At 34.5% G+C, this 25,628-nt stretch overlaps 1 protein-coding gene and 1 pseudogene across 2 annotated transcripts in view; one reads left to right on the top strand and one right to left on the bottom strand.

Annotated features, from left to right (window-relative positions):
* The window catches only part of Psme4 (proteasome activator subunit 4), a 98,760-nt gene that overhangs the window by 53,640 nt on the left and 19,492 nt on the right, over positions 1–25,628 (top strand). For both annotated transcript variants that reach the window (XM_027934320.2, XM_071601568.1), the window contains 19 exons: positions 1,685–1,740; positions 3,151–3,207; positions 3,426–3,481; positions 3,571–3,669; positions 5,266–5,328; positions 5,439–5,534; positions 6,905–7,036; positions 9,384–9,593; positions 12,476–12,612; positions 13,645–13,698; positions 14,079–14,208; positions 14,844–14,925; positions 16,516–16,669; positions 17,689–17,758; positions 19,086–19,211; positions 19,691–19,843; positions 22,303–22,407; positions 23,492–23,583; positions 25,178–25,309. In XM_027934320.2, coding sequence (XP_027790121.2) covers positions 1,685–1,740; positions 3,151–3,207; positions 3,426–3,481; positions 3,571–3,669; positions 5,266–5,328; positions 5,439–5,534; positions 6,905–7,036; positions 9,384–9,593; positions 12,476–12,612; positions 13,645–13,698; positions 14,079–14,208; positions 14,844–14,925; positions 16,516–16,669; positions 17,689–17,758; positions 19,086–19,211; positions 19,691–19,843; positions 22,303–22,407; positions 23,492–23,583; positions 25,178–25,309 — 2,004 coding nt within the window. The remainder of the gene's footprint in view (positions 1–1,684; positions 1,741–3,150; positions 3,208–3,425; positions 3,482–3,570; positions 3,670–5,265; positions 5,329–5,438; positions 5,535–6,904; positions 7,037–9,383; positions 9,594–12,475; positions 12,613–13,644; positions 13,699–14,078; positions 14,209–14,843; positions 14,926–16,515; positions 16,670–17,688; positions 17,759–19,085; positions 19,212–19,690; positions 19,844–22,302; positions 22,408–23,491; positions 23,584–25,177; positions 25,310–25,628) is intronic.
* Positions 9,869–10,482, bottom strand: LOC114091831 (cysteine and glycine-rich protein 2-like; annotated as a pseudogene).

The following is a 25,628-nucleotide window of genomic DNA, read 5'->3' as shown; positions in this document are numbered from 1 at the left end:
AGCGATACATAGATTAAAGAAATTAGCATTAGGCTTCTTAGATGAAACTTGTTTTGAATGTGATTATAGTACTGGAGCCAGAAATGCACTTCACATGTTTTTATTGTATGCATTTCAAGTGATAATATTAATGATAATCTTGTTTGATATAGAAAAAATTTTGGAGACTAATGTACTATAGATTGCTTTTATTCTATTTGTAAGAATAATGGGACTGATTAAAATTCATGCTTGATTCAGTTACCTATGGTATTAGGTATAATGCTGGGTGAGATAGACTTCTATTTCTATTTTCTAATCATTTAGGTTTGTAGCAGCAGTGAAGAGGCATCCATGACAATTTGTGTTCTAGCAGAGGAGCATGTTACTCTGAGCACAGATCTTTTCTCTTAGTGAAATCTAATTTCAGTAGACTTGAAGTTCATTGTAAAAGAAACTGATTTTACCTTTTAGTATATAGATTTTAGATATATTTTTGGATTATATTTACAAGATGCTTAATTTTGCAAGTTGCCAGAGATTGAAACTTCTTAGAATAGAAGTTTAGTAAATTTGAACTTAAAAGTCTCAGAAAAGCAAATTAGCATATTTTACAATAAAGTATTAGTGAACTTTGAAGTGAATTAGAGAAAAAGAAGCCATTCTTTGTTTTTACTCTGTAGTTTGGTTTTGAAACCTGGGAAGGTGTTACTGCTATCCTAGGCACCAGATTATGTGAGGAACATATATACATAACTGTCATTTATGTAATCATAACGTTTTTAAAATAGAGATAACTCATAACTCATTTAATTTCAATACTTTGGCGGGGGTATGTTGGGTGTATTTTCATGTTAAGAGCTGCACAATTTATTGATGATGAATAATGATATTATACTTTCTGTTTATTAATTAGCCTTGTATTGAACCTGCTCTCTCTTCATGCTTCTTTGGTGTTCATATCCATGTTCCTCCTTTTAGAAAGCATCATCTTAGTTTAAACCCAGCTATTACATTGAATCTCATTATTTTGAAATAAAATGTTGAAAATTGAAGTATACTGTTCATTGATGAAAACATATATTTCAGATGCATAGATTCTTATTCTCTGTTCACATACACAAAAGGTGACTTTTAACCTTTTAATGATTTGACTAGCTGCGTCTGGTTTTGATAACATTCTTTGTGGGAGATCTTTAGGAAATGCAGTATTTTTACACGTCAGTTTCTTAAAAAGCAGTAGCATTTCACTGTAGATATTAGGACATATCCATTTTTGCTAGTTTTAAAGGGGAGATAATTATATAAAATTTTTCTGCTATATGTATATACTGCAATAAAATTTTGAGTTTTAACCATTATTATATAATTAATGAAGCCAAAATTTCTTTGTATAAATGTTTATCATCATCAGATTTATGCTTTTACATTTGAATATTGAATTAATGATATTCTGTTCCTTTTGGGGGATGAATTTTTTACCCTGAAGACACTAAGTTTACATTTTCTTTAATATGGTTCTTACTGAAGTAGACAGCATTACTCTTCGGAAGTTTAAAGAATTGAAATATTGAAGATTGGAAGTCTTTGTGTTAAAAGATCATTATCTTTCTGTTAATTTAAGTATTTTAGTGATGAGACTTTTCCCCTTTCATCTCTTATATTGGTATTATCAGTAAATGGAAGCACTCTTGTTTCTATACAGGGTACCAAGTATGGTGTCCTTGGAGGAGACGAAGTTGTACACTGGACTTGAATATGGTATGTGAGCCCTAATCTGAGTGAAAATGTGAGAACTATTTTTGTCTATTAAGATTAAAATTGAATAGTTTTGTAATTTTGATTTTCTTACACTTTCTTTGATTCATAAAATGAATGAATTTCACAGTAATCATTTTTGTGTGAAAATGGAAAATTATATAAACAATAATTCGTAAAAGATAGAAATTGTGTCAGTAAATATGAATACTTTCTGAGCAGACAGGCATGTTTTCCTGTATCAGAGGGTTTACTTATGTTTAAAATTCTTCTTGAGACTGATACACTTGATGTAAATGATAACATTATGACCCTTATTTTCTACTAATCTTTGTATCTTTCTGTCAAAGTAAGTTACATTTTTATTTTATGTGTATGTCATTCTGGGGAACAAACCCAGGGCCTTGTGCATGTTAAGTCAAGTGCTCTAATAGAAGCTACACCTCCAAATGTTAAATTTTTTATTAATACATATGTGAAACTGGGCTGGGGATGTAACTCATGTTTGCTTAGCATGTTCAAGACTCTAGATTCAAGCCACAGTGCCTAATTTTTCCCCTGAAATAAAGAATAGACTAAATATTTTATGTGTTAATATTCTGAATCCAACATTAACAGAAATTTAGCACACTTCTATACAGGTGGATTATTACTAGAATCATTTACATACATTAATTGATAAAGTAAAATTGCTTGATTTGGGGTCAAGAAACTCTGTACATTTGTGTTTTCTAGTTAGTGATTAGAGCATTGGAAATACCCATAGAGATGTTTTTTCTCTCCTTTTCCATCTTGCTTTCTTCACCTTCCCACTAACAAAGTTTTATAAGCTAGTCATCTTATGTGGAATGTTCTATAATGTACAGGGGATTAAACCTGGGGCATTCCACCACTGAGCTATACACTCAGCCCGTTTTATTTTTATTTTGAGACAGGGTCTTGCTGATTTTCAGAAGCTGACCTTGAACTTGTTATCCTCCTGCCTGAGCCTCCCAGGTTTAAAGATGGCGGTTTTGAAAGTTATTCAGTGTCATGACTAGTCATTAATCCAACTGTGATAAAAAGCACAACCATTTGGATTTTGCCTGAGTGTTATATTCATTTCCTCTCTCTGTGCTTCTCCCTTTTTTTTTTTCTGCTTTCTCTCCCTGCCCCCCCCAGTACTGGGGATTAAAACCAAACAAAGTCCTAGCATATTAGATAAATGCTCTACCACTGACCTGCATCTGTCAGCCTTTTTGTATTATTTTATTTTCAAACAAGGTGATCCTTCTGCCTCAGCCTCTCTAGTAAGCTAGCATTATAGGTGTGGGCCACCATGCCCAGCTTTATACCTTAACACAAACTGTTGATACGAAATTCAGTAGTCTGAGGAACATTCTAAAGATCCTTCTCTTGTTTTTTAAAAAACAGATCTATCCAGAGAGAACCACCGAGAAGCAATTGCTAGGGTCATAAGGAAACTTCTTAGTAAGTATATATATATATATATATGTGTGTGTGTATATTCCATTTATCCATACTAATAGATGTTTATGAATTTAATTCTATAGCATGTGCTTTTGTTTAACATATATTATTTTAAATTGTGAGCATATTGGGCAGTGTTTTCTTCCTGAATCAATGGATTGGTGTTCTTCTAGTAATTTAAAATATTTTAACCAAATATTTTTCTTTTCCCTTTGTAGACCACATACTTGATAATTCAGAAGATGATACCAAGTCATTATTTCTAATCATAAAGGTATGTTTTCCATATTATAGTTCTATAATTAATATGATCACGCTTACCTTCATGATTTGTAAATAAAATTTGAAATTCTTTTGACACAGATTGTTGGAGACCTTTTACAATTCCAAGGATCTCACAAGCATGAATTTGACTCTAGATGGAAAAGTTTTAACTTAGTAAAGAAATCAATGGAAAATCGGGTCAGTATTTTCACCTAAAAGTCTGAGTAAATGTTTTTTTGAAGAGATACTTAACAGCCCTAATTTGTGTATTTTTATTTATCATACAGAAGAAGTTTCCCCTAGAAGTAAAAATAGATTTAAAATATTGCATAAAGGATAAAAACATTATGGTACAGATCACATGAATCCTAAAAAATAGTGTATTTTACTAATTCAGAATCATCTGTCACTTTCCATGATCCATCTGTGAACTCTCCATAGGAATTTGGACAACAGCATTTGGGCTGTCTTGTGAGAATGTAAAGAAATAAAAAACTAGGAGGAATTGTCCACAGGCATGAACTTTGTGTAATCTGAGGAAGATACATCTTGTGTTATATTTGAGCTCCAGTAGAAGTTATTGTAAGCTTCTCTGGGAGCACAGAAGAAAGAGAACCTAAGTGGAAAACTGTTTATAGCAATGTTCTTCTATAGGAGACTTTTACTGAAGTTGAATCTATAAAGCTTGTATATTAATTGTGCTAGCTGTTGTAGACAAGCAAATGTTCTTCCAAGAACTATGTTCCTAACCCTAAAAGTTCTTTAGCTATCTAATTTTAATATTAAAGAGATCAATATTCAGTTCACTGAATATTGGAAAGCTCTGCAACCTCAGTGAAAAGTAAATATTAAGAGATTGAAAGTAGAAACTGAGAGTACAGTTGAATCATTATAGGCAAGATGAAAAAACAGTCTGTATCTAGTCACTGGTATTAGGATGGAGATAAGTGTGTTTTGAAAAAGATGGAATTATGGGTACTTTAATGTGGTAAAGCTGTGAGTAATAATCTGAGTCTCAAGTGTCTTATCTTTGGTGACTGGGTGGAAGATTGTGTGGGCAAAAGCTCACATGATGATTTTTAGAAATATAAAAGATATATTCCATAGTATACCTATACACTTAACAAGAAGGACTATTCATAGACATTAATAGAATTGAGCAATTTTCTTGAAAGGCTGCTTTTGAACTTTCAGTATTTAAATGAATAAGGATCAACTCTTGTTCTCCCATGCATGGGTTCTCATTTATAAATGGTCAGAAATAAGCAGCCTATTTAAAAGGGAGAGATTTTTATTAGCCATAAAATTAATTGAGATAATATATATTTTAAGCATAAGCCTAATGACCTTTTTTTATTTTTTGGGGGGGGGGTGGTGGTGCTAGGGATTGAACTAGGGGCCTAGCACATGCTAGGCATGCTCTCTACCAGAGCCACATCCCTAGCCTAATGAGTTTTAAATGAAAGAAATACCTTTACCACGCACCTGGCCACCCATGGACCTTTTTCAAACTAAGTTGTTTTTTTTTTTTTTTTTTTTAAGTATTCAGAGGAATTCATTGTTGAAGTCATTTAGGAAAAAATGTTCAGGGGCTGGGGATGTGGCTCAAGCGGTAGCGCGCTCGCCTGGCATGCGTGTGCAGCCCAGGTTCGATCCTCAGCACCACATACAAACAAAGATATTGTGTCCGCCAAGAACTAAAAAATAAATATTAAAAAAATTCTCTCTCTCTCACTCTTTCTTAAAAAAAAAAAAAGGAAAAAATGTTCAAGTGTTTACTACTTTATTTTCCAGCTTCATGGGAAAAAACAACATATCAGAGCACTATTGATTGACAGAGTAATGTTGCAGCATGAGGTAAATATCTTTTTCAGTCATGACAACTTTTTAAAATGCCAGTTTTCCAGATAAATAAGTGAACTTTCAGTAAACATTTCAAGATCTGATTTACATTGTTGTTTTCTTAGCTACGAACACTAACTGTTGAGGGTTGTGAGTACAAAAAGATACATCAAGATATGATCAGAGATCTTCTCCGATTATCTACAAGTTCATATAGTCAGGTAAGGCTTATCCAAATACTCTGCCTCATTCACATTCTCATTTTACTATATGGAATTGGAATATCCCTATTTTGAGTTTAAAAATTTTCCCACAGGCAACTACCAAGAAGTTAGAAAACCATAACTGATCTTTAGGCTTCCTGAAACTCATTGTTATTGAAAATACCTTTAAAATTCCAAGTATTTTCAAACTTTGTGTTTTTTTTGTTGTTGTTGTTGTTATTGTTTTTGTGGGGGGAGAATGTACCAGGGATTGAATTCAGGGCCACTTGACCATTGAGCCCTATTTTGTATTTTATTTAGAGACAGGGTCTCACTGAGTTGCTTAGCACCTTGCTTTTGCTGAGGCTGGTTTTGAATACACAATCTTCCTGCCTCAGCCTCCCGAGTCCCTGGAATTACAGGCTTGCGCCACTGTGCCCAGGTTAAGCTTTTTTTTTTTCATTTTCTTTTTTTAAGTAAAACATTACTTGTACTGTCGGTAATTAATTGCTTCTCAAAAAAAATTTTTTTTTTAATTTAAAGATTGTATAGCATGAGATTGCTTAATTAAGTTTTGAAAGCTACTGTATGAAGGCCATATAATTCCTCATCAGCATTATGCTTGTGTTTCAGGGAGCCACTATCAGGAGACTTGGGGGTCAATTCTTTAAGCATAGGACCAAGAAATACCTCCAAGCACAAAAACTAGAAAAAGCAGAGCGATTCATGTACAATGAACTATTCTATCCCTGTAAAGTAATATAGATTAGGTGACTAGTTTTTCACAGATCCTTCTAAAATAATGTTTAAAGAATTTGAAATATATAGAATGTGTTTATTTTATTCTGATCACTTTTCTATTACTATTGAACTAGACCCATAGGTTACAATTTTTTACTGAATATTTGGGTTCAAAATGTATGAAGCTTATACTTAAGGTTTGCATTGAGAAGTTTGCAAGTTCTTTGTTTCTTTTGCACTTATGCTTCTCCTAGAAAAAGTCTTAATTTTCCTGTGTGGACAAAAGAGAAAATCTGACACTGCTTATGTAGAGTGACTCAGAATAAAATGTTTGTTAGTTTGCTGCTTAATTTTAGCCATATTTTTAGCTACGTTACTTAACGAATGATTATTGGTCTCATTCATTCTCCCCTTTATCAAACTATTTATAACAGTACAAATCTTTTAAACCATGAATGTGGTTGATGGTAATGTGCTTTTCTTTTGGTAATCATTTACTTGGGTTTTTTTTTGGTGGGGGGTGGAGAGTATGTACTTCAACATATTTTTCTATTAGTTAGACACAAAAATTATCACTTTGGTTTTGATAATTCAGTTGGAATCTTTTGTAGTTTATCTATGTTCTTTGCTTTTAATACTTCCTCCAGGTCAGAAATAAGGCTCAGCAAACATTTTTTGCTGCTTTAGGAGCATATAACTTCTGTTGCAGAGATATTATTCCCTTGGTTTTGGAGTTTTTACGTCCTGACAGACAAGATGTCACACAACAGCAATTTAAGGTACAGGATTTCATGTTTTTGTTTTCCTTAGCAGAATTTCAACTATAGAGAAAGCGAAAAAAATTTTCCATGTATGCACCATTTAGATTCTATATTTGGGGGCTAGGGATGTCACTCAGTGGTAGAGTGTATACCTGGCATCCATGAAGCCCTTGGTTTGATCCCCAGCTCTGCAAAACAAAAAGCCAGTTCTATATTTAAATTTTATAGTTGCTTTATCACATATTTACCCACCTACTATCTTATTTTTTGACATATTTCAAAGTAAATGAAAGACACTGGTACAATTCACCTTTTAAATAGTTACAATATCATTTTTTCTTCCTAATTATTTACTTATATATGATTGAAATCAGTATTATCATGGAGAAAATATAGGATGCAGACTTTTTTTGAGTAAAACAGTTATGAGTGGTAGTGATTGAGTAGACTAGCTGAACCATGGGAAAGGTGGATGAAAAACTACCAAGTTGAGAGTAGCAACCGAGTGAGTTTATCTGACTAGAGCAGAGAAAGAAGGAGATAACATAAGGCAAATATTACATCTCAGAGATGAAGTAGAGTCTAGGTAAGATACATTGATTTCTTATAAGAGAGAAATGGATTGATTGTTACTTAGGAGAGAGAATGGATAGGACTTGGTGAATTAATATGAGGATACTAAAAAGGAGGTGTCAATTCTGGATTGTACAACTGGTTATTTGGCATATCAGAGAGGGAGAAAGAAACAGACTCTATTGAATTAGTATGTTTAATTTGGTTCGTATTAACTAAGAGGCAATATCAAGGAGGAGTTAGACATCTGAGTTTAAAGATAACATTTCCATATATGCTGATGATAATTGAAACCTTTGGATGTGAGTTGGAGAGCCTAGAAATAGAATGAGAAGAGGACCAAGGGGTGTGTACTGATAAGCTTTTTTTAGATGCCAAGTCAAACAGGTACCTGTAGTCCCAGCTCCTCAGGAGGTTTAGGTGAGATCACTTGAGCTTATGAATTTAAGCCCAGCCTGTACATCATAGTTAAATACTATCTGAAAAAAGAACACCATCCTCCTGCAAAAAAAAAAAAAAAAAATAGTGTTGGAAGCCAAGAGCTTGAGATAGAGAAGTCAGAAAATTATCATGAAATGAGGAGGAATCACAGAAGGCAGAGAGATCTTTCCAGAAGAATGACTCAGTAACAACAGCTTCCTAAAGTGAATTAAGATGAGCACTAAACATTCTAAACATGTTCCTTGAAGTTATATTGTAAGGCACTGATCATCAAATAGCCCAGTGTCAGTTACTACACTGCTTTTGTAAATAAAGTTTTATTGGAACACAACCATGTCCATTTGTTTTTGTATTATGTGTAGCTACTTTCATGCTGTAGTGACAGAGATGATAAGTTGTGACAGAGGCCCTGTAACAGAAGAAGTTTGCTGATCCCCAATATTGAATGTTGTAGAAAGTCCAACTCATTGGATAGTATATGGCCGCATTTATTGAGAACAGTATATATGGACAAAATTTGAGAGGTGAAATGAGATCCACATTGAAAAATATCTGTTAGGTCAGCAAAATTGAGGTTATCAGTGACCTTAGAAAGAACTTGTAGAAGAATGAAATACGGGGCAGGTAAGAAAGGAGATTGGAATCAAGTTATAGTGAATGTTTTGAAAATAAAATGTTTTGATACTAATAACTCTTCTTTATGGAAAAAGGGGTATCTTAGAAAGGGTACCCTTTAAATAAATTGGACATTATGGCATAGGCCTGTGATCTTAAGTACTCAGGAGAATCACTTGAGCCCATGGGTTGAGGATCAGCCTGGGCAATATAGTTAGATCTCATCTTAAAAAAAAAAAAAAAGAAAAAAGAAAAGAAAGTGTAGTTGCTGCCATCAGATTCATTCTGTTATTGGACTTTTATGAGTAAAATGTTTATAGTATAATTAGCCAAGTTTTTATATACCTAGTAAAATACTTGCCAACTGGGTTTTAATTACTTTTAATAAATTATTTCAAGGCTTATGCCCTAAGATACTGAATGGCACATTTCGTGGCCTTTATGAAATAGTAAAAGAATATTAGAATGGAATCTGTGTTCTTAGAAACAGCCATATATTTCTGTATTACCTTATTAATAGTCATTCTTTCAGCAAACCCTCTATTAAATGACTTAGAAAAGGTATTAGTGGATAACATTAATTCAGGTTCTAAAAGTAACATGTTAAATTAGTGAACCTATTTTATGAACCAATATCAAGCATTTAATCATTGTAAATTTAAAAACAACATAAATATGTGTTTGTTGCTACTGAATAATGTCTCTTCTTTTCCATATAAATTTAATTTTTCTACAGGGTGCTTTGTATTGTCTCCTTGGAAATCACAGTGGTGTGTGTTTGGCAAACCTTCATGATTGGGACTGTATTGTGCAGACATGGCCAGCAATTGTTTCTTCAGGGCTTAGCCAAGCAATGTCACTAGAAAAGCCATCAATTGTGAGACTGTTTGATGATCTTGCAGAAAAGATTCACAGGCAATATGAAACAATTGGCTTGGACTTCATAGTAAGCGAAAAAATTTTTTCATTTGAGTGGTTTTTTTTTGTTTTTAAGCTGAAGTTTTATTTAAAACATAAAGAATTGGTTCCTGAAAATGCTGATGAATTAAGTAAAAGGATACAGTACTCTCTTCCTACAAGTTAGCCAACTTATCCAAGTACAGGGTAATATACAGCACTTAATGTTGGTAGAATTTCACAGTAGTGTAGTGTTACGAAATCATCTGTCTAGATTATGAAGAGATTCTCAAGTGTGCAATGCATAGTTTTGGGTTACCACCTTTACTGAGCAAGAACAAGGGCTCCTGCTTCTTGGCCATAGCCAAATCCCTCAGAGCCAAAGTTCTTGACATAGCATCTTTTTTTTTTTTTTTTTTTTTTTTTTTTGGTGCATAGCATCCTTTGCAGTAGATTTCACTTTCTTTCTCAGAGTTATTGATTTAAAACTCTTCTCACATTGGGCATATTGAAAATATTTTTTGTGCCAGGGCTTTCCAGCTCCAATTATCTTCTCGGCGACATAAACAGAATCCCCATTCCTGAACACTTCCCAGCACCTCCGTATTTCAGATCAGATTAGAAGTGTTTGGATTTGTTGTAGACCTGTGAGGTTGAACACTCTGTAGCTAGATGCCCAGCCTCTTACCGCCATCCATGTTGAGTGTGCCAGTGCCCTGGCTGTAACCATATCCTTTTGGCCCATACTTTTTTCCATAGCAGGATTTGCAGTACATCTCATCATGAATTGCCACTGTTATGCATTCTAAATTTTTCCTGCAAATCATGCACAGAAAGCAGCAGCTGTGGAAGCTCCTCTCATCACACTGCACTTCTTCAGCATAGTACACTGCCCTCCCACAGGCCCCATACTTATTTCCACCTCCCCAGACAGGCATTTCTAGTCCGAGGTAGGTGCATACACTGTGTGGATGGGAGGAAGCTCACAGCTAGCTGGGAGTCTTTCATTTGAGTTTAATGGAAAGACTGCCTTACTTAAATAAATGCCTTTTATTTTTCAGATATATTTTCAGCAATAATATTAGTGGCTTTTGCAGTGACTTTTTTCTTTGTGGGCTGGGGGGAACAAAGGGGATTGAACTCAGATGCAGTTGACCACTGGGCCATCCCGAGTTCCTTTTATATTTTTATTTTTAGAGACAGGGTCTCATTAAGTTGCCTAGGGCCTCACTAAGTTTCTGAGGCTGGCTTTGAACTTTTAATCCTCCTGCCTCAGTCTCCTGAGTAGCTAGGAGTATAGGCATGTGCCACTGTACCCAGCTGCAGCGATTTTAAAAAAGACATTTGTTTTCTGTTTCCATTTTGTGGTTTTAGTGATCATTACTGTAAATAACAAGGTAGAGTAGCAAGTTTGAGCATGTACAGGAGAGGGCCAGGCCATTTTTTACCAAAAGGCAACTATGGATTATTACATTGTTGTATTCTTTGTTATTTTGTGTGTGTTCATAGCCTCATTTTTCAAAAAGTTGATTATAATATAGGAGGTTGGTCATATCCAATGTAGTAAAAGATTGGCCTCTGGGTTCATAATTTATAGTGCGGGATTTTTTTTTTTTTAAATAAAATAGTTTATTCCTTTATTTTGTTGGAAATTTGGGGGGGGGTTTTGTTTTTAGTTTTATGGATTTTATTTTTTTTAAATACACGACAGCGGAATGCATTACGATTCTTATTACACATATAACACATATAAACAGATGAAAAATTGTGGTATATTTGTGTAATAAGAATTGTAATGCAAAAAAAAAGTACATGTATAAAGGCATGAATTGGCGTGAACATACTCTATATAGTGTGGGGTATTAAAATTGAATGATTTTGATTGAAGTAGGTAAGAATATAAAGATATATAAAATATAAAAATATGAAGTATATAAAAATAGGTAAGAATATAAAGTTCATTAGGGTGCAAATGGAGAGATGTAGCAGATCATATTAAGAACTTCTCAAATGCCATAGGCTTACCCCCTCAGAATGTAAGGGTGAATTAAAGAAGGTTGAAAGTAGCCGAATCCCCCTTTCCTAAGGTGATTATGATTCACATCCCTTCCCACTGCTTTAAATGTATTTCATTTTGATCAAACTCAGTCTTGCTATTTGCAATTTTTACTAGATTGTGATTTTTATTTTTTAAATTTTTCTTTTAGTTGTCAATGGACTTATTTATTATGCAGTGCTGAAAATTGAACCCAGTGCCTCATGCTTGCTAAGGCAAGTGCTCTACCACTGAGCCACACCCCCACCCCTATGCTTTTTAAAAAATTTTAAATTGAAATATAAGTCATGGGCCATAAAATTTACCTTTAGTAGTTATCTTATTCATATATGTTCATAAAAATATATTCACACAGTCATATAACTGTTATTGCTCCAATTCTAGAAGATTTCATCATTCAAAAAGAAGCCTGAACCCAATAATAATCACTTCCCATTCCCCCACACCACTAACCCTTGGAAATCACTACTCTACTTTCTATCTCCCTATGAATTTGCCCATTAATAGATACTTCAGGGCTGGGGTTGTAGCTTAGTAATAGAGCACTTGCCTAATACCTGTGAGGTGCTGGTTCCAATCCTCAGCACCACATATAAATAAATAAAATAAAGGTATTGTGTCCATCTACAACTGGAAATATTTTTTTAAAAACAGATACTTCAGGGGCTGGGGTTGTGGCTCAGCAGTGGAGCACTTGCCTCACATGTGTGAGGCACTGGATTCTATCCTCAGCACTACGTAAAAACAAATAAAGATATAAAAAATAGATACTTCATATAAATGGAGTCATAAAATGTTACTTATTTTGCTTAGCATAACATTTTTAAGGTTCATCCATGTTGTATGTAACAGAATTCTCTTTTTCTCCCAATAAGATTCCAAAGTCATGTGTTGCAATAGCAGAATTACTTCAACAGTCACTGAATCCTTCTATCAACCAGTTATCACTTAGCCCAGAAAAAATTAAGGAAGGGCTTAAACGCCAACAAGAAAAGAATGCTGATGCTCTAAGGTAATTGATGAATGGTCTGATAAGATAGATGCCATGTTTACATGACTTTTGAGAAAATACAAAAGAGTTGGGAAATAATTATTGCAAAGAGCTCTAATTTTTATTTTTAATCTATGGAGATTGAAAATTAGCATCGTAAAAATAAAGGTTAATTGTATTCCAACTTTTTCGTGGGAAATGTTGTTGTTTCTGTTATTAAATCCTAAGTTGAAGTTCAACATATGTATTGCTTAATAGCTCTTAACAATAATTTGTTTTTTATCACATTTGGTATCAGAGTATTTTTGCCCTTTAGAAAGTAGAGTGGTTTGATAACATTCAAGCAGGAGCCTTTCTAACTTGATTTTGGCTATGCCTTGTAATTAGTATATGATTATGCCTAAATACTTTTTTTTTAATAGACAAGTATCATTTTTTAAAAAGCATTTTTTTTTGTAGTTGTAAATGTTCAGAATGCCTTTTTGTTGTTGTTGTTGTTGTTGTTTTAATGTGATGTTGAGGATCGAACCCAGTGCCTCACAGATGCTAGGCAAATGCTCTGCCACTGAGCTACAGTCCCAACCCACCTATATACTTTTTGAGACAGGGTCTGTCTATGTTGCTCAAGCTGCCCTTTTACTCCTGAGCTCAAGTGATCCTCCTGCCTCAGCTTCTCTTGAGTACTAGAACTAATAGGTACACACCTCTGTTCTGGCTTTTTTTTCTAAAAAGTCTTTAGAAACTCTTATAGCCTATCTAATTTCATATAGCCAACATGACATATATGATAGACCATTCCTAATTGGATGCTAATTATAGATTTACTTTTCACTTCAGAATGTCTGCTCAGAAACAACTGTTATTCTCTGTACCCAGCCCTTCTTGTTCTCCCAGTCTGTTTTTATTTGGCTGGCTTCTTACTAGGCCTTTTTACAATCTGGTGTTGAGAAATATAGTAAGGATGAATTTGGTTAGAAATTGAGTTTATGTTATTTGATGTTTTTCTTAGTATTGTAGTAAAACAATACCTCACCTGAATTTTATTTTATTAAGGAACTATGAGAATTTGGTAAACACTTTACTGGATGGTGTGGAACAAAGAAACCTGTGAGTACAAAAAGCCCCCCTCTCTGCACCTTGTAACATGGTGCCAGCAATCATACTTAGAACCTTTTATGTACCAGAGAAGCGTTCTACCATTGAGCTATGTCCCCAGCCCTAAAAAAAAAAAAAAAGATGAAGACATTTATCTTACATGTATAGAGAATTTCTACATGGAAGACTATGAATGACTATGTCACAAAAAAATTATACTCTGAATTGTGTGTTTAGAAGAAAACTAAGAGGGAAAGGGATGGAGGAGAGGTTTGGGGTTAATGATGGCATTATTGTTTTTCGGTATTTTAATTTTTGAGAAACTTTATTTATATTGCAAATACCAATATTTTTTATGAGTAATGTGCTTTTTGACTTGTCCCCCTTTTAAGGCCCTGGAAATTTGAACATATAGGCATTGGACTTCTGTCTCTACTGTTGAGAGATGATCGAGTATTGCCTCTTCGTGCCATACGGTTTTTTGTTGAGAATCTCAACCATGATGCAATTGTAGTTCGAAAGGTAAATACTTTTTTTAGCTACTATATTGGGTGTGAGAATATTTATCTCATTGAAGCATGCAGTTTCTTTACATGCATATATACATACCCTATAAACACATTGAAGATTATTAACTTGAAATCTCTCTTTGTTGATTCAGAGACAATAGTAATTCATTCAGTAAATATGAGGGCATGTTCAGGCATTCTACATTCAATGCTGAAGATACAGTAGGGAAAATGTTTGTAGGCTAATCAGAAAGACTGACTTTGAAAATTTAGAAAATTAGGTGTGCACAAGGGGAAAAATATACAGCATAACTTTTTTTATTTTGCTCTCAAAGTATAGAGGCTTAAAGAAGGGTACTATCTAGTATATTAGAGAAAAATTCTTAAAAAGATGCTTAGGCTGAGATGTGAAAAATGAGCAGATAGTAGCTGAACAAAGAAAAGGTTGAAGTTCTAAAGAACTTGGGTTAAGATTGAAGAATGGCAGCTGCCAATGACTCATTCCCAGTCAGATCTCACATTCTTACCATCTGTCATTGGCGGAAGTGTTTTTGTAAGAAATAAAATCCAGCATCTGCTTTGGGTAAAGCAGTCAGTCTTTTAAGAGGTTTTAAAAATTTTGTTTCTTGTATGGCACCTGTTTTCTAGATGGCTATCTCAGCTGTTACTGGAATTCTCAAGCAGCTAAAGAGAACACACAAAAAGTTAACTATCAACCCTTATGAAATCAGTAAGTATTACCAAAAATAATTAGTAGTGCTTTTCAATAAAATTTATACATTTTTCTTGAAATGTATAAATTATGGTTCTTGGTCTTAAGTATTGTTCTATAGATATTAACACAAAGTATGAGAACAGTGACAGTATGAGACAGTATGAGAATAGTGACAGTAAAATCTAGGGATAACATAAGTATTTACAAAAGTAGATTGACTCTGTATCTTCACTTTGTTTTTATTTTTGTTGTGCTGGGGGTTGAACCTAGGGAAGTGCTCTATCACTGAGCCACACCCCCAACCCTTTGTTTTCTTAATATAGATATCTCTAAGATGCACACTCGGGCAAATATACACCATCTACTTTTTATTATTTGTTTCACTCACAGAACAATTATACTAATTATTTACTCAGCTGTATTTCACAAAATTAAAATAGCTATTATCACTTCATTAAAGGTTTTTCTTTGAGTGATGAGATTAGGGACAAATTTGATTTTCTTCTTTATACCTTACTGTATCAATATGTTTCACAAGGAAAACCTTTCTTTTTCCTGATAAATGAACCAATCATTGGTTAAAACATTGCATTTAATCGCCACATGTCCTTTGTTTATTTCTAAATTAGAGCATAGATTGAGAAAAAAGCTTAAAATTTTTTCCCGTTTATGAAGGACATTCACTGGGACAACAATTTCAATAATATATGTTGCTAAAATGATTGTATAGGATCGGTGTTAACTATTTATTTTGGAAGATTTGTTTAGGCTAGGTAAATGAATATTCTTATTTATAGTACATACAGAAATACCTTGTAGGTAAAGGGACAATATGTCTACAGTTTCAACTAAAATTGTTCCCCAAATTTGTGTATATATGTGAAGAGAAAGAGAATGTCAATATTTTGAGGTATATGAGTGAAGGATATGTGGGGATTTCTTAAGGTCTGTACATTTAAAATTAATTCAAAGCTAAAATTTTTAACAAAATTAATCCTTCTAATTTTGCTGATAGGAAGAAGTTTGTTGCATAATTCTTCCCCCAAATAAGTATTCTAAAATCATTTAGTGGATAATCATATCTTTTTTCCTCTGGTTTAAGTTACTCCCTTAATTGCTCATTTATATGTAGGATTTTTTTTGTTGTTGTTATGGTTGTTTTGTTTTTTGCAGTGCTGGCTATCATACCTGAGGCCTCACGTATACTAAGCAAGTGCTCTGCCGTGGAGCTGCACCTCCAACCCTATGTGGTCTTTTGAGAGAATTTTATTAGATGGTGCCTTGTTATAAAGACAGAGTTATAGTAGCACTATTGATTTAAAAATTGAAAATAATTTTATAAACATTATTTTGGCAGAGGGGGTTACCTGGGAAAACCCAGGGGTGTGTTACTGTTGAGCCACATCCCCAGCCCTTTTTATATTTTTATTTAGAGGCAGGGTCTTGCTAAGTTGCTTAGGGCCTCGCTAAATAGCTGAGGCAGGCTTGGAACTCGCACTTCTTGTGCCCCAGCCTCCCAAGCTGCTGGAATTGCAGGCATATGCTACCACGCCTAGTTGTGTATAAATGTTTTTAATCAAATTTGATTGTTTTTTGTTTTTTTAGGTGGATATCCTAAACCCACCCAAATTCTTGCTGGTGATAGGCCTGATAATCATTGGCTGCATTATAATAGCAAAAGTATACCAAGAACTAAAAAAGAATGGGAGTCAAGTTGCTTTGTTGAAAAAACTCACTGGGGATACTATACTTGGCCAAAGTAAGTTCTAACTTAGCATATACCTCATCATTAAAAAGCTTTTGATGTGATTTATCAGAGTTGGATGTCTATGGAGGTTCAGGGACACTTGAAGGTCTTTCTCCTTCTCTCTTCCTCTCTTTCCTTTGCTCTGCCAGTGTGTGTCTCATTCTTGCCTCTTTCCTTGTATTAAAAGTCCTAGCCTTACTTTTTTCTCTTTTTTTTTTTTAATAGGAAATATCATGCTCCAAACATTCCTTATTTTAATTATTTGTTTTTATGTGGTGCTGAGGATCAAACCCAGTGCCTCACACATGCCAGGCAAGCGCTCCACCACTGAAGTATGACTCATCCCAAGTCCTAGCCTTTCTTAATACCATAATTATATTGCAAAAGAGTTTATTAATAGCTACTTTAAGGGCTAGGGATGTGGCTCAAGTGGTAGCGCACTCGCCTGGCATGCGTGTGGCCCGGGTTTGATTCTCAGCACCACATACAAACAAAGATGTTGTGTCCGCCGAAAACGAAAAAAAAAAAAAATAGCTGCTTTAAATATATTCCTATTTATAATATGTCCACATGTAAATCAGACCATAAAAATACTTGACTATTGACTCCCTTAATTTATGTCAGTCAAGGACACAATGATATGATAGATTTTTTAGACCGAGACTTTTTGGCAGGGGAGAGTGGTGTACCCAGGATTGAACTCGGGACACTTGGCCACTGAGCCACATCCACACTGACTTTTTTGGAATTTTATTTACAGACAGAATCTCTTTTTTGTTGTTGTTGTTTAGTGCCTCTCTTTGTCTCAGGCTGTCTTTGAACTCTCACTCTTCCTGCCTCAGCCTTCAGAGCCATTGGGATTACAGGCATGTGCCACCATGCCCAACTTACACTGAGACTTTCATTGACATTCATAACTTGAAACTTAACATCACTTAGACTTTATTAAAAGTTCCTGCTAATATTTTTCATCTGTGTTGTTCTAATTTTTTTTCCTCTCTATATTACAAATATAAACTCTTACTGTGTAGGAATATGGTTGTTTATGCTGGTGTGGAAGAGCAGCCTAAGCTTGGCAGAAGCAGGGAGGATATGACAGAGGTAAGCATTCATTTCACCATGATTTCAAAAGATTTCGCATCTTACTATCAGTAAGATTTATTTCAATCCCAGTTCAGATCATTTTTACTAGTTTAGGTATCTCAGTGAATGTGTACTACTGTCCCAACACCTGTTACTGCCAATTTACACAGGTCTCAATGTATCTAAGGCTACTCTGAATTTATTGTTCTGCTTAGCACTCCCTTGGGTGCTGCTTTTGTGTAGTTAGCTGCTAGTTCTTATCAGTTTTGTCTGATACATAGTTTTTTGTTTTTTCCCTCTATAATGGGATTTAACTCAGCTTTAAAAAGGATAGGAATTCTAATCATTTCAAAGAAACTATAAGTGAAAACCATAAAATAATAAGACCAAAACTTAATTTTCGTTATAGAGAGTACCAGTACCAGTGAAATTCATAGAGTGGTGATTTCAGGGGCTGGGTAGAGTAGAAAATGAATTGTAAAAGGGTATAGAGCTCCAAAATGAAAAGACTTTGGGACATTTGTTGCACAATAATGTGAATGACCACCGAACTATACACTTAAACATTTATGATGATAATTTCATTATCTGTATTTTATAAGTTGTTTTTAAAAAATATAGTTCACAGTGATAAATCAGATCATATTTCTGTCTGAGGTTTTTCTAATTTATTTATTTATCTGGTGTGAATTTTCTGGGGCTAAGTGAGGTGGGCGTTTTTGGCTAAAAGATCGTCTGCACTCATAAGGCCTTTCTCCAGCAGAATTCTCCTGTGCTTAATGAAGCTGGAATTGATACAAGCTTCTTGAAGTCAAAGACACTTGCTGATTTTTAACCATATTGCATATAAATGATGGGTACTGAGTAAATAGATTTTCATAGATTAAAGCCAAAACTACTTACTCTTCCTTGAACTTGTTACATATCACATTGAGAAATAATGAGTTTTAAGTTTATGTCTTCCTAATAATAGTGATCTAACTTAGCTGATTCTGAAGAAAGTTTTCCTTTTAATTTTTGGTGTCATGCAAATACAGGCAACATAATTAAGCTTTCATTTCTCAAGCAGAATGTTTGTTGGTTTAATTCACAGAGTGAGATATGATACCCAGACTTAAAGACATCAAGAAAAACTTCCACCTATTCTTAAGGATGTAGCAATTTTAGGAGGGAGGTATTTATTTTGGTTCTAGAAAACATTATAGTTTTTGTGAGAACTAAAAATTCTTCAGAACAAAATAACAGCCTTCCATTGAATCAAAATCTTACAATTTTAAAGTTTTCAGAATCATGTTTTTAAATAGATTTTAATTCCTGAACATTGTTCTTTTTTTTAACTTTATAGGCAGAACAGATTATATTTGATCATTTTTCTGATCCTAAATTTGTTGAACAGTTAATTACTTTTCTATCTTTAGAAGACAGAAAAGGAAAAGATAAGTTTAATCCCCGACGTTTTTGCCTCTTTAAGGTAACTATATTATTTATATATTGTCTTCTTAAAGTTCAGTGACTGTTTTGTTTGTAGGTTTATAAGGTTTAAACATTGGATCAAAGTTTGAATTTAGCCATCTGTCTTCATAAACATGGCACTGGAATTTATATTAATCATTGATCTTGGCTTAACTTTAAGATTTTTATTTTAATGAATGCGGGAAACTTTTTAGTGTTGTAATGAACACTAGAAGCAAAAGTAATACTATGCATTTTTTTCTTTTTTCGGGGGGTGTGTAATATTTTTTAAACAAAAGATTATTAATATCTTATTTAGTTACATTTTAATGTGATAGGTAAAATGGCAGCCTTATCATTTTAACTCAGACATTGTTAAAGCAGTTCTAAAGGGGAGAATGCTTAGAATCTGAAGCACAATTATGTAAAAAAAAAAAATCACTTGACTGTAAATTAAGGAAGAATTACCTAATTACTGAATTTTCTTTGTTTTTGTAGGGTATATTTAGAAATTTTGATGATGCCTTTCTGCCAGTTCTGAAGCCCCATTTAGAACGTTTGGTTGCAGATTCTCATGAAAGTACCCAGCGATGTGTTGCAGAAATTATAGCTGGTTTAATCCGAGGTTCTAAGCATTGGACATTTGAAAAGGTGATGTAATTTTATAGTATATGTTTATATAGAATTCTTACCACAATTGTTATTGATACCTAAAAGTGAAATGATATTGATCCATAAAATGTGGTATATATTGGTTTGAGCATGTGCTAAAAAATTGCGATTAATAGACAACATTCAATTGTCATTAAAAATTGGAGTTATTTGCTAAAATAGTGGAGAAGTAGAGTCAGGATATATCATAGAAAAAGAAAAGAATTCTGGTTTCTCTTAAAAGTAGGAAAATCTTGGAGACTGTTCATATTATTGTATTTCCATCATTTAGCCGGTGCTGCATATGGGCTTCTCCTTTCATGAATCCTCTCTTGCCTCCCAAATCCTTTCTGTAAGCATCTTTGCTCCTCTGTATTACCCTTCCCAAATTGCTAACAGTTTGAGTTGGAACTCCTTTTTTAGAATATCACTCTTTTAATTGTAAGAGTTAGTTGCACACCCTGCCCTAAGGTTAATTGGTTAAGAAAATGCACTAGACTGAAAAGAACATGGTCAAATATAAGGAATGCTTAAATATGTGATAGGCCACTGTTTCTTCAAAGAGAACATATTTGTTTGGGGCCATCTTTAGGAGTGTTAAACATGTAGGACATGTCTTTGTCCTATCTTTACTAGAGCACTTTGTGGTGGGGGGAGGGATGGGCAGTACTATGGATTGGACCCATGGTCCAAGCCCTTTCTTTTTTTAAATTTTCAGACAGGGTCTCTCTAAGTTGCCCAGGCTGACCTTGAGCTTATGATCCTCTTGCCTCAGCCTCCTCCCAAGTAGCTGGGATTACAGACATGCACGACCATGTCCAGCTTGAGCCACTTTTGAGTTACCTTTTTCCAAATCACATCTCATCCTTCTTTTTAAAAAACTGCCTGATGCTTTTGGCAGAAATTTTATCTCAAACCCTCCCTCCCTGTTTGTCTTAAAAAACAAACAAACAAACAAACAAAAAAAACTTTTTAGTCCAGCCAGACATGGTGGCACATGCTTGTAATCTCAGTGATTTGAGAGGATAAGGCAGGAGGATTATAAATTTGAGGTCAGCCTCAACAAATTTAGTGAGGCTGTAAGCAACTTGGTGAGACCCTGTCTCAAAATAAAAAGGGCTGGCTATCTCAGTAATAGAGCATCCCTAATTTCAATACTCTATACTACAAATAATTTAAAAATAATAATAAATAAATAAATAAATAAAGTCCAGTGAACTTGCAGCATGGGCATCATTTGGGAACTTGTTAGAAAAGGAAAATCTCAGCCCCTCACCCCCAGATTAATCATAATCTGCATTTTTATCAAGATCACAGTTGGGATTCTCATTAACTTTTGAGAAGCACACACGTATATATTCACTCTCTGTACAACGAAACAGTTTTTAAAAGGCTATTTATGATAAATACTTGCAATTTGAAGATTATACCCCAGGCTAAATCCTAAATTATATTAAAATGTCATTGCCTTCTATTTTAAGATTCAGTCAAATGGCCTTGATAAACATATAAAGTTTAAAATTGTGATTTTATTTAGTCTAGTGTACTGTTACTAAAAAATTTAAGAGGACCCCCTCCATCTATTCTCTGAGGAAACAAATGTACATCATAAACATGACACAGTCCCTGACTTTTAGAATCTTATCCAGAAGGGGAATAGATACATAAATAAGTATGTTGCATATAGTGTGGTAAATGTAACATGAGACAGTCTTGGTTTAGGCCTGGAGTGGAGTTTTGGCATCACTATTAAGGTTCCCTTTCACTTTGTTTTTTATTTTTGTGATTTATTTATTTATTTTATTGGTTTATACTATTTACATACACATAACAGCAGAATTCATTTTGACATAATTATAAATGCATGGGATATAATTTGCTCCAAATAAAGTCCCCAGTATTGGCCCTTACCCTCCCCTTCTTCCCTCCCCCTATTTCCTTTTCTCAACTCTACTGCTCTATTTATTTACCTTTTTTTGTGTGGGGGGGTAAAATTAGTATCTTGTGGATATACATAATGATAAGTATAGTATATTCATATATGTACATTGGGAAGTTAGGTCAGATTCATTCCACTGTTTTTCCCTTATTCTGTCTCCTCCCTCCTCCTCAATCCCCTTCTTCTTCTCCCTGATCTTTTATTTTCACCCCACCCTCCTCACCCACCCCATTTTTTTCCCCTCTATTTTTCCTTCTAAAAAGAGGACTGCTCAGTAGGACAGATTTTATAAGGAACCATATGAAGTTTCTCCTCTTTTTCCTGTATAGTGTTTTGGGGAGAAATTTTGACCTGTACCTAAATATACAATAAGAAAATGCTGAATTGCTTTCTTGGATTATTTGTATTTTCTAGAAAATAATTTAAATGATCTATCAGTTTGTGCGTTTCCAGGAAGAGTTATTTAAGAAAAATGTTCTGAGTATTGCTCACTTTTACCCATGTGTTTTGTTTTGAGTAGGTGGAGAAGCTTTGGGAGCTTCTGTGCCCTCTGCTTAGAACAGCTTTGTCCAACATTACAGTAGAAACTTATAATGACTGGGGAACTTGCATAGCAACATCCTGTGTAAGTTCTCCTGCTTCCTTGTCTTGCATAACTGCTCAGATTTTTTTATGCCCTGTGTCCAAATGTAAACCTCATTATGCCACTTGAATCTTAAATCTTGTTCATAGGTTTCTCATCCTCCAAAGGATTTTGGTATCTTCTCTACTTATAGTATTTTTATCTTCTCTACTTATAGTATTTTTATTACAGTACTGGGTTGGAACCCAGGTATTTGTGCATGCTAGACAAGTGCTGTACCATTGACCTATCTCCCTGGCCATTTTTGTTTTTTAACATTTTATTTTGAGACAGGGTCTCACTAGTTTGCCCAAGCTGGCCTTGAATTTGCAATCCTCTTGCCTCTGCCTCCTAACAGCTGGGTGGCACTCCACCCAGCAGAATGCATTTTTAATTTGTCAAGTCAAATCACATATTTGAAATGTAGTTGATATATACTAAAATTCACACAGTACAAGGTTATAGGTGTTATTTTTGACTCCACGTATGTTCATAGCTCAGCACACTTCAATTTAAGGACAATCCATGTACCTAACAATTTGTCCCTATTAACATGAGCTATGAGAAGAATTACATTTGTTTGTTTGTTTTAATGGACAGCATGCCTTTATTTTTATTTTTATTCTAATTTGTTATATATAACAGCAGAACGCATTACAATTCCTATTATACGTATAGAGCACAATTTTTCATATCTCTGGTTGGTTGTACACAAAGTAGAGTCACACCATTCGTGTCTTCATACATGTACAAAGGGTAATGATGTCCATCTCATTCCACCGACTTTCCTACCCCTATGCCCCCCTCCCTTCTCCTCCCTCCCCTTTAGCATGAGTTTATTTTATTTGCTTATTTTTATGTAGTGCTGAGGATCAATCCCACTGCCTCACATGTGCAAGGCAAGCACTCTGCCACTGAGCTACAGCCCCAGCCGCAGCCCCAGCCCCTACATTTGTATTTGATTGATCAGTTTTAGTTTTAATCCTGTATATTTATGCATTTTTAATATTTCTAAAATAACTAGATACAATTTATTTATAAAATTATAGGTCCTGTGTTTAATTATTACTTTATATCTTCTACACAGGAAAGCAGAGATCCTCGGAAACTTCATTGGCTTTTTGAGCTCTTATTGGAATCACCATTGAGTGGTGAAGGAGGATCCTTTGTAGATGCATGGTAAATAAAAAGAAGACTTAGTTAATACCAAAGATTTTGTGTTAGTCAATTGTCTATGGTCCTAAGTAGTAGACGAAGTAATTACTTTCTTCTGGATGACAGTATGATACAGTTCATCATAACTTGTAATACTTACTTAATCTATTTCTCAGTTAGGAACAAGTAGGAAAAATGTAGGCAACCCAAGCATTTACAGTGTATGGCAGATATAGCCTCTCACTGTCATATCTTTTAATAGGATTGTTTTTTTTTTTTCCTTGACAGTTACTAACTTCTTTATCACATCTTATTTTTTCACTTCTCTTGTTAAGAAAAATATAAAGAAAAGTGGCTGAGGATGTAGCTTAGTGGTAGAGTGCTTGCCTAACTGCGCAAGTTCAATCCCCAGCACTGTAAACATAATAAATAAATAAAAATAAAGAGTAATCGGGGCTTGAATTGTAGCTCAGTGGTAGAGCACTTGACTCGCACGCATGAGACCCTGGGTTCGATCCTCAGCACCACATAAAATAAATAAACGTAAAGATATTGTATCCATCTACAATTTTTTAAAAAAAGAGAGTAATCATGCCAGGCACAGTGGTACATGCCTGTAATCCTAGTGAACTAGGGAGGGTAAGGCAGGAGGGTCATAAGTTTAAAGCCAGCCTAAGCAATTTAGTGAGACCCTGTCTCAAAAAGTAAAAAGGGCTGGGGATGTGGCTCAGTAGATCAGTAGTTAAGTACCCCTGGAGCCCCCACCCTCCATAAAAGGAGAGTAATCATTTTAAGGAAAACTGCACAATTTGGTAGGCCATGTGAAACTGGAGAAAGATAGTTGACAATAGAAAAAAAAAAAGTCAACAAATCTCATTAAAACAAAGAATAGATATTTGGTTTGTGAAAAACCTTGAATGATAATTCTTTTTTCCAGTGGTACAGAGAGGATTGAACCCAGAGGCACTTTACCACTGAGGTACATCCTAGTGCTCATGCGCTCTCCCCCCCTCTTTTTGTCTTGAGATAGATTATGCTAAATTGCCCAGGCTAGCTCCTCATACAATCCTTCAGCCTCAGCCTCCTAAGTAGCTGGGATTACAGGCATGGACCACCATGCCCAGCTTGAATTCTAATTTTTAAAGATTCTCCAGGGGGTTGTTTTTTGTTTGTGTTTGTTTTTTGTTTTTATACCAGGGATTGAACCAAGGGTACTTCCACAGAGCCACATTCCTGGCCCTTTTTTTATATAGAGACAGGTCTTGCTGAGTTGCTTAGAGCCTTACTAAGTGCTGAGGCTGACTTTGAATTTGCAGTTCTCCTGCCTCAGCCTCCCAAGCTGCAGGCATTACGGGCATGTGGCACCACGCCCAGTCAAGAGTTTTTTTCCCCAGTTGTATAGTAGTGGAAATTAAATGTGATATAGAAAAAAATGATGTAGGCAATGTAAAAACAACAACAACAACAAAAACTTCATAAAGATGGCATTTTTAAAATATAGATTTGTCATTATCTATTAAGTGATTACATGGAAGGAGTTTTATGTGAAATCCAGACATTGTTTATCTATATTGTTGGTACGTAAATGCAGAGTAACACAATGCTTTTCTCCTTTTAGTCGACTTTATGTACTACAAGGTGGCCTTGCCCAGCAAGAGTGGAGAGTGCCTGAATTATTGCACAGACTACTGAAGTACTTGGAACCCAAACTCACCCAGGTTTACAAAAATGTCAGGGAAAGAATAGGGAGGTAGGTATTATTTTCTCAGTGGTACAGCATTACTCCTGAGTTCTTTTTGTTAAGTTTTAATATCTAACAATACATGCTCATTGTTTCCTGGTGAGTTTCATTGTTTCTTCTTCCTCAAATTTTGTTTACTGTTATGTTGTGGGAAACAAGTCAAAGCACTCTTGAATATAAACTAGGAAGGCAGTCTGATCAGAGGCCAAAGGTCAACAATCACTGTACCCTGTGTTACACATAGAGACAATCTGAGACGATCTCCAGGAATTATCTTGGGAAAATTAATTTTGGTTGGGTCACAATTTTTGAACATCAGTTTGAATGT

Source organism: Marmota flaviventris, chromosome 14 (genome assembly GCF_047511675.1).
Source record: "Marmota flaviventris isolate mMarFla1 chromosome 14, mMarFla1.hap1, whole genome shotgun sequence".
Taxonomy (NCBI): domain Eukaryota; kingdom Metazoa; phylum Chordata; class Mammalia; order Rodentia; family Sciuridae; genus Marmota; species Marmota flaviventris.
The sequence above is the reverse complement of the archived record's forward strand: the minus strand, read 5'-3'. Positions and strand labels throughout refer to the sequence as shown.